General features: G+C 47.1%; 1 protein-coding gene across 11 annotated transcripts in view; it reads left to right on the top strand.

The window, feature by feature from the left end:
• The window catches only part of PKD1L1 (polycystin 1 like 1, transient receptor potential channel interacting), a 175459-nt gene that overhangs the window by 62895 nt on the left and 102804 nt on the right, over positions 1–9760 (top strand). For all 11 annotated transcript variants that reach the window (XR_002775242.1, XR_002775243.1, XM_023517881.1 and 8 more), the window contains 5 exons: positions 742–921; positions 2197–2274; positions 4612–4754; positions 5812–5932; positions 8673–8784. Coding sequence is in view for 9 of the 11 variants with exons in the window: in XM_023517881.1 (XP_023373649.1) it covers positions 742–921; positions 2197–2274; positions 4612–4754; positions 5812–5932; positions 8673–8784 (634 nt within the window). In the remaining 2 variants the exon portion in view is untranslated. The remainder of the gene's footprint in view (positions 1–741; positions 922–2196; positions 2275–4611; positions 4755–5811; positions 5933–8672; positions 8785–9760) is intronic.

The raw sequence follows: 9760 nt of genomic DNA on the forward strand, positions 1-9760 counted from the left end.
CCCCGTCTCTCTCTCTCTGCTTCCATGCCTGCAGCCTGCAGCCATTCCACTGCTCAACAGCCTGAGGGCCTTCCTGACCACAAACCAGGCTGTGGTCGCTCCCCAGTGCTGTCCCTTTACACTTCTCACTGCACCTGGGACTTGGGGAAAGCAGGATGTAGCCCTCCGCCATGCCTCCACCCTCACTTCCCACCACCCCCCACTCCCACCGCCAGCCACTACAGAGGGTCATTCCCTCAGTAGCTTGTTCGCTCTCAACCTGGAAACTTCTTCAGGGCTCCTTGCCACTCCTGAGAGAGGCCTCCCCGACCTTCTCTCAGGGGGACTCTTCTCCATGCCCTGACACACCTGCTTTATCTCCTCCATTGCCCTGATCATCACTTACGTTATGTTACCTCTGTGTTTTCTGCTTTGTTTTTCTGACTCTCTTACTATTAAATTCCAGATGGCAAGGACTCCACTGAGCTGAGCCCTGCTCCTAGACTAGTAGCCTGGACTTAACAGGCCAGAATAAATACTTGTTGAATAAATGAAGGAAGGAAGGGTTATATACACCACTGGACCACTAACTGTATGATAACAATGCACATCTCTCGAGTATGTTTAGTGGCTGAAGACTTAATTTTAGATACAGTGTTCAGTAATAATAGAAGTAGTTATTTTATCAACATTTGATCATTAATGCTTTAAGGTCCTGTGACTTTTTTCTTTAACACCCATTGGCTTGGTTTGTCTCCATAGGGAACAATGCCACCCTCCCAGGGTCAGGACCAAGTCTGAGTGTGGAGGAAGAGACCCCCGGTGAGGGGGATAACCTATTGGGCCCTTCTGCCTCCAAGGACAGAGCCGTGTCTGTGCTCCTGGTTGACTGGCCCAAGGCTCTGCTGGGCCGAGCTCTTTTCCAAGGCTATGCTGCCTCAGGTATGGATATCCTCTTTGCATCTTGCAATTTTTTGGAAGGTCTTGAATCTCAGTCCTTAATTTCTTCTGTAACTTTTCCCTTTAATCTGTAAGTATTTGCGAAGTCTCACCTTTTCTGCTTGTGCCTGTCCCTCTGTGGACACCAGCTTGAAGCTCTGGTATCAAAGTGGAATTCACGTCTGTTGCTACCATGAGCTCTGGGTTTGCAGAGCAAAAGAGTAAGAGGGGTGCTGTCCAGCTGAGGCAGCTCTGTGCCCCAACAGCCTGTGGACGTGTTTCTGTCACGGCCTTTTGTGGCCTGGATGAGTGATTTACATGAATTGATCAAAATGAATCTGTTTCTGCAGAGAAGCTAGCTTGGTAACTGTTTCTCCCTGTATAGACATGCTAATTTGCTCCATCTTCATAGTAATACGTGTGGTTATGTCATCTCTACCAACCTGGGGGTGGGGGGAGGCTCTGGGTTTCACAATGTGGGAGGAAACCTCCACAGCTGACTCTCCCTACACTGACCACCTCCTTGAGTTGACCTAATTTTCACAGACCAGACCTGCATCACATGTACGTATCAGCACAGCAGACCTGGTTCCTTATGTTGACCACCGTGGCCAGTTGGTTACAGTCCCGTGGGTGGTCAACATGAAGAGCTTCTACTGTGTTTTTAGATGATTTTCACCTCATCCTTTCCTGGAAACATTTCAGAGAGTACCATTTTAAAATTGTGACGTTTAAAAATCTGTCTCATTTTAGATTATCAGCCTTGTATCTTGGTTTCCTCTTACTTTCAGGGAAAGTAGTGAGGGTCAGCCTCTCCCTGCTAAGGAAGTAATCCAGTTCCCACAGTCAGCATTTACACCCAGATTAAGAATATTTTATAACCAATATTCTGCAAAGGTTTAAAAATTGCTTTTAAGTACCTTAATCATACTTCATGGATAAACAACATTTATGAAATAGCCAAATTAAGCACTGAACTTAATTGTAAAGGTGTGAAATAAGAACTTCCCAGCAGGCTTGTGTGGCTTGGGAGATCAGTGTCATTTCTGAGCAAGAGACAGCAGGTCCCGTGAGACCTGGAGAGGAGCTTCTAGATCTTTAAAGAGGACTGGTAACCAGTGAACCAGCTGCGTTTCCACATAGGAGCAGCACATTTCAAACCTAGTTCACCTTCACCTTTGGGCTAAGGGCAGGACCTATGCCCAAGGCCTCTGTCTGCCCTCCTACTTCTCAGAGTCCACTGACCATCACTTCCATGTGGCCGTGACCTTCCTGCAGGTATCACAGAACAAACAGTGACAATCAAGCCATTTTCACTGAGCAGTGGAGAGACATACGTCCTGCAAGCGTCTGTGGGTATGTTACGCTGCCAGTGGGTTTGGTGTGGGGAACCATGCAGACTTTGGTTGCATTCCTATTTTTTTTTCCTAGAATTGACAATCACTCTGTCCCCCACCCCCCATGAGCTCTTGCTCCTGTGTCCTGATTCCCTTGGCTACTCATCATTGCCCACTGTGGCACTGCGCTAGAGGGCAGGAGGCGGCCTGCTGTGTCTGGGAATTTACTCCTTCCTGGGGAGTTGGACACAAGCTTGCATCAGGGTAAAGGCTGAGCCGAGGCGTTTCTTTTTCAATGGTGTTTTGTGTTTATGCCAGACAACCAGGTAAGTTGATGGCTTCCTGCAGATCCATCCATAGTCTCTCTGTAAGGTCTGTAGGCCTCCCCTGCGGGATGTCATTGCTGGTGTCTGTGCTGTCCTATTTAAATTCACCCACACACTTGCCCTTGCCGGGGCTCCATGCTCCCTCTTGGGTTCCTGTGACTCAATCTGAGATCATCCTTTTGGGTAATTTCTAGACATTTCCTCCCTTTATAGAGGTTTTTAGTTTTGAGTAACAAGCATGGAGGACTTAACAATTTATATCTACAAATAGGTTTGGTATAACGTCTACATTTTTACATTAATTTAAGCCCATCATGCATTAACGCAGGATGCAGGACACATCCTGTTGACCTTCATGTCACCCAGGGAGGGAACCCAGGTTAACCACCTTCTCAGGACGTGGTAGGTGGCGCTGCCTGAAAGTCTCATGTCTCTGCAAACCTCCCCTTGTCCCTTACACAGCTGCATAAAGCTGCTAAGCCCTGGCACAGTAGGACCAATGTTTGGTTTTGCTTCAGTAAATACCTTTTTCCCTTCAGCAGGACAGCGCTCTTTTCTGCCTCTGAAATTTGTCCGGGGCTAAAGACCATTCCGTTAGACAGGTCACATTCCTTACTGGGGTAGGAGATTCCTGAGAGCCCCGCCCCCACCCACAGGGCCCACTCGGTGTCCTTGGTTGGCTGTGGGGGTGAGCTTGGGCTCCAGGTCTCCTGCCTGGCCTCCTCCTCCCTCTGGCTTGCACACCTCCCTGACCACCACCCTCTCCTCCTGTCCTTCTGAGTACACGAGGCCACTGTATGAGTCTTTCCCATAGTTATTTTATCTGGAATACCCATTCTTTTCTCCTGGTCTTTTCCTGACCCCCATGTACAACTCAAGCCCCAAGACTGTTTATTCAGATGTGTCTTTTTTGGTGGAGATTTCCCTGGTGATCCAGGCAGAGTTAGTCACTCTGTCCTCTTGGATTTCATAAGATCTGTCTTCCATGGTTGATATGACTATTAGCAAAGATAATATATGAACAGTGTCTCTCAGAACAACTGCTATGTATCAGAGGCTCCATAGCAGATGCAGGATGTGTCCTGCACTCTGTGTTAATGCATGATGGGCTTTAATTAATGTAAAAATGTGGATGTTATGCCAAACCCATCTGTAGATATTAAGTTGATTATCATTATTATCTATTATGGTGATAATCATTATTTCAAGATCTTGAATAATTTGACACGTAAATCTCAGTCCTAAAATTCTTCCCAAGAAAACATTATCCATTAAATGTTAAAAACCTTCTGTATGGGAATAATCATTATAGGATGACTTATAATAGCACAACTCATAATAGCACAAAATACAAAAGCTCAGTGGGGAATGACAGTTACACATGTTGGGGTGTGTCTCCTGGGCAGGATCTCATGCAGCTATTTGCAACAGTGATTTTGGATGGTATATGACAACATGGGAAATCATTGTGATACTAATACAGTTAATTAAAACAAAATAAAATTCTATCAGTGCTGTAAATTCAACTAAGCTCTTCCTATGTGTGTATATGGCTAAGGCTTCCAGGAGAAGGGAGTAAGTTGGGTTTGCTGGGCCTGATGTGCTCATTCTTGTTTACTTCGCTTACACTTTGGTCTCTGTCTGGGTGGTCACCATCTGACTCCGGGTAGTGAATTGGTCTCTCTGTTCCCCTTCTATTTCCCCAGGGCTTAGAATTGTGCCCACCCCACCTAGTGAGCACCCAGTAAGGCTTATTATCTATGAGTGCTGTGGGGAGTGGTTCTTAAACCCAAGTCACCAGAATCCCCAAGGGGCATGTTAAAACTCAGATTGACAAGTCTGTTTCTGAGCTGGCGGGTCTGGGGGAGGCCTGACAACCTGCATTTCCAACAAGTTCCCAGGTGATGTGATGCTGCTGATCAGGGGACCCTCACCTTGAACCCTTGCCTACAAGGCTTGTGCTGTAAAGATTTAACCTTGTGCTGCTGTAACTCTCCATCATGGGTGTGTCTCTGTTCATCTTTCTCTAGCTTCCGAGCAGCGCTTACTAGGTAAAGCTCAGCTCTACGTGACAGTCAACCAAGCTCCGGGGGACGTGGCCTGCCAGGTGCAGCCCCCCCGCGGCCTAGAGGCACACACCGTCTTCAGCATCTTCTGCACATCAGGAAAGCCGGTAGGTGGGCAGCTGCATGTCTGTCCTGGGGGACCCATGGCACTGGAAGCTGAAAGTCACTGCAGCTCTCCAGGAGGTGCTGTAGGAATGGGAAGTGTTGCCCCACCCACCTGTGCAGGAATTTGGCCAGCAGTTGAATGTTGTAAGGTGGCACAGGCGTGAACATGTCCCCTGCCCACTAATGAGAGGGCTGAAGGGTGATCCCTAGTTCAGGAGTAAAGAATTCACTCACTAGGAGACGTCACAGGGCCCCACAGCCTGATCATAGTAGGAGCTCAGTTAATACCACACACGAGAAGTAGGTGTGCAGGTGACCCGAAGTGAGCAGCTTGACCAGCCTGTATTCAGGTGCACCTCTAACTTGGACTTAACCTCGCTCTCCTTATTTGGGCAACAGAGAAGACCACTGGGATTGCTTTGCTCAGGGTCTTGTGAGGATGAAAGGAGAGGATGGGTTCAAAGAGACAGTTGCTTCCTCCTGAAGTTGAGTGGGGGACAGGGCAGGAGGGGGCGACCTTGCCACCCTGGCTCCATCCTCTCATCCTCTTGGCACAGACTTCAGCCTGTCCCTGCCCATCTGTCCTACCCATGCCTCTCCTCTCTCAGAAGCCTGCCCTTATTCTCATGAAGGTCCCTGCAGGCCCAGTACCTGCAGGCTACTCCTTTCTCCCCACCCAGCCCCTTGGGTCAGTCTCGTACCCAGCAGTGGAGAAGCAAAGTGCCTCCAGGTCCCCCTTGACTTTGAGGTGCTGACAGCCTGACTCAGGACTATCAGGAGGTCCTGGGCAAGGAGAGCAAACAGACCCCAAGTGAGGCATCCTGGAGCTGTGTGGGAAGCCCGTGGGGACCTGGAAAGGATCCCTAGAGGGTGGAAGAGGGCCCCTGGAGTGGGCTGTGTAGCTGGGACACTGCTTAGCTATGACTTACCCTGTTCCTCGCTGTAAAAAAATGTCCTCAGATGCAGTGAAGGCTACAGGTGTGTGGAGACTTATCAGTGGAGTCACTAACAGTGTGTTCATCTGTACTATTTTTTTGTTTCCTCTGGATCGGATCATAGGACTTTCTTTATGAATTTAGCTACCACGTAGGAAACGCCTCCACACACACTTTATACCGAGGGAGAGACTCCCAGTATTATTTCTCTCTGCCATCTGGTGAGCCCTTGGACGATTACAGAGGTAAGCTGTGGGCCAATTGGGGTCATCAGCTATGCTTACATAGGGTTTTAAACCTTTTTTCTTGATTTAAAAAAACTAAAAATTATTAAAACTATGTCTAGAAAATACAATTATTTATTCACTTTGATAAGTTCAGTGTTTTTTAGTTTAGGTTAATTATTTACCTTTTAGTCCAGAAAGAACATTAGTGATGTTATCAGTAAATTACTTTTTCCTATACTCAATTTTAAATGAAATATAATGTAAATGATGAAATGCCAGATAACATTTTTTATATGTGAATCAAATATTTAAGACCAAAATGTCTGTTGTTTACTAATGAAATATCTCTTATCTGGTGAATCTTGCATTTATTGTAGACAAAACCAAACCAAGCACTCCCCCAAAGAGGAAAACATGGGGAGAGCAAAACGCTGAGTTAGTGTGTTATAAAATCAAAATTAAATGAATCCCAGTGTTAACAGCTTTCTGTTCTGATACTGTTCCTGTGGTTGTGTGCAGTTCTAACAGCCCTTAAGGACTGGCCTCAACTGAGCCATTTGGGAAGATATTTCGCCACCCACAACCCAGGCGAGTTAAATTAGAACCTCTGGGGTGATTTTTAGTTTTTATTTTTTTTAAACTTCTAGATGATTCCAATATGCAGGCAAGTTTGAGAGTGAGTGATCTGGACATTTCTTGAACTTGGGCTCGTTAGATTATTTCAGTCTGAAGTCTGAACTAGTTCATGCACATGATTTATTAAAATTTCACCTTTCCTTTACACCCAGCTAAAATGTTTTCTTCTTCATGAAACCCTGCCTGTTACCTCCAGTTAGAAACACTTGCACCTTATTCTAGATTCAGTTGATCAGAACTTCTGAGTTGGGCATTTCGGGATCTTTGTAGTCATGCCCTGCTTTGTATCATGATGACTTTGTGGTCCACTCTGATCTGGAAGCTTCCTGAAGTCAAGCAGGAAGGCCAGCTAGCACAGCCAGTGTTGGTGAATGGACAAGTGAGGGCCAACCTCCACGTGTCCGTGTCCTTAAACACTGAGACTGCCTTTGCCCTCTGAGTCCTGAGGCTTTTCTCAGAATGGAGGCTCCCCCACTTCTTGTATTAGACATGAAACCAGGGACTCATCCTAACAGCGGGGTCATAACAGGATGTGCCCTTAGGCGAGGAGGCCCAGTTGGAAATGGGCTCCCATCTCCTGGAGTTTGGGTATATTAAGACCTGGGGTGCCCTCCCCAGAGAGCTGCATGTGGGGGTAGATGGGACCTCTGTCCCCCAGGGCACCCATAGACCACAGGGCTGGGCAGACGTCATGTAGAAGGACTTTATGGCAGAGCCTCATCTCTGTGTTGGAAGAAAGGATTTTTTAACATAAATGTATAAAACTGAATTTTAGGTCATGTCCCCGAGCAGTGTGAGGGTTTGTGATATTACTGAAATCATTACCCAGCATGATATTTGGTATAATTGTCAATGTGTGTATGGTTATTGTGAATATTTGGATTCAAGACTTATAAGAGGGTAAACATAAACAAAATAAGCATAATTTGACAGATATTTAACACTTGACCTTCTCCCATCTTTTGTGTGAATGAATATGGGGAAGACTCAGTGGAGTCATGCCTGAAGCCTGGTCCTTTTCTGAGATTCGGTACCTTGTACTGTGACACCGATGTCCTTTGTGGTGGGAACATTTGTTAAAATTTCAGCTTTCAGGAGCCCACTTGATATCTATTGACTAGAACCAAGGGACAAAAGGGGGCCCAGAATTTGCATGTAGAGAAACTTCCCAGTGATGGGGGTGTAAGTGTGTCCATGGGCTACATCTCGAGATGCTCCCACTTTCAAAATCCTGTCCCCAGTCCTTGACACAGGTTTCAGGTTGAGGAAGTGTTTATACAGAACCCAGGGCACACCTGTGTGTCCAACTATCTATGTGGGTCACATGACTACTTGTGGCAGTGACATCGGGCTGTCACCTGTACCGGGAGCCCCATTTTCAGGTCCCCTCACCACAGTCCTGGGATCCTATTCCATGAGAGAATTCCTAGGTCCCCACAACAGGTCTTGGGTCTTTTCATTAAAATACCTCCTCTGTCAGAATTCTTCTTTACCTTTTTTCTAGACCTGTTAAATTTCTATACATTATTTTGGAACTTGTTAAAATATTACCCCAAGCCTGGATGGCCCATTGCTGGGTACGTTTCATGCTCTGGTCTCCCTGTGGCTCCAGGCCTGGACAGAGGCGGACACCCTACACACCACGCCGCAGGGTAGGGCCGCTGTGTGAGCGCGTGAATGAGGGCCTCCCTCCCTCTCTCCTTCAGCACACAGCGGCGACTCTGCCTCTAACTCTGAGACACCTCCTATCTCCTCATCTAAGGAGCATTCACTGCTTTGCACTGGTGCTGAGATTTTTTATATGCCAGTTTTGAGATCTCCCTGGGAGGATGAAGAACCTCAAGTCTCACTCTCAGGCCTTGCTCATTGTGTTACCCCTGGTGCTTCCATCACCATCCTGGGCATACAGATCAACTCAACAGAGATTCTGTTAACTGACTTCCTGATAACGGTCTGCTGTGTAGGTGCCTTGGGAGGGAGCACAGCTTGTAATGTCATCTTGCCCAGAGCTTTGCTGGGACTGAGCCCATCTCCTGTGCCCTTCCCTCGCTGCTGTCTGTGTATGAAGAAGTGGCTCTGTGGCCACATGTCCAGCACGACTCTCCTGATGTTTCCCTTACAGTTCTGGTTTCCACTGAGATCACAGATGGCAAAGGCTCCAAGGTACAGCCCTGCGCTGTGGCGGTGACCGTGCTGCCATACTACCGTGGGAGTGACTGCCTGGACGAGGGCCTGTGAGTAACACAATACCACGTGGACATCCTAGGGCAGTGTTTGTGTGTTCTCAAGATGCAACCCTGCCCCGACTTGTCAGCAAGGGTCAGAGAGTGGAGGAACTCGTCCTGTCAGGGCTCCGCCACAACAGGGCTGCTGACTCACGGCTGCACGGGTGCGCCAGAGCTGCAGAGTGCTTCTTTCTTCAAAACAGTTGTATTGAGACATCACTCACATACATACAGTTCATCCATTTAAAATCTAAGTTTCTCTGCTTTTAGTGCACTTGCTGAGTTGTGCAAACTTCATCATAATCTAGTTTAAAAACATCTGCTTCATTCCATCAGAACCTCATACTGGCTAGGAGTCACTCCCCTTACCCCACAATCCAGCTTCCTCCTACCAGCCCCAACCACTCACCTACTAGGAGTCACTCCCCTGACCCCATCGTCCAGCTGCCTCCTCCCAGCCCCAACCACTCACCTGCTTCAGGTCTAACGATTTGTCTACTTTGGGAATTTCGTATCAGTGGGAAGATACAACATGTGACTGTTGTTTCTTGCCTGGCATATGAATGGCTTGGAGCATCATCTATGTAGTAGCAATATTAATAACTCATTCCTTTTTATTGCTGAATAATATTTCATTGTATGAATACATCACATTCTGTTCATTTATAATTGAGGAACAAATAGATTGTGTCCACGTTTTGGCCACAGCAAGTCACAGTGCTGTGGATGTTGATGTGGGTGTGTGTTTTCATTTTCCCTGGGGAGATAATTTGGAGTAAAATCACTGGGTCGTATGGTAACTCTAGTTTTAGCCTTTTGGGGAACTGTCGAATTCTTTTCTGAAGCAACAGCACCATTTTATATGACTGGCTGTGATGTCTGAGGGTCCTGGTATCAGCAGCCTTGCCAACACCAGCCATGCTCTGTCTTTGTTCACAGCTGTTGTAGTGGGAGTGGAGTGACGTCTCATCAGGGTTTGGAGTGT

This window comes from Otolemur garnettii, unplaced genomic scaffold (genome assembly GCF_000181295.1).
Source record: "Otolemur garnettii isolate 467f Iridium unplaced genomic scaffold, OtoGar3 scaffold00123, whole genome shotgun sequence".
NCBI classification, from domain to species: domain Eukaryota; kingdom Metazoa; phylum Chordata; class Mammalia; order Primates; family Galagidae; genus Otolemur; species Otolemur garnettii.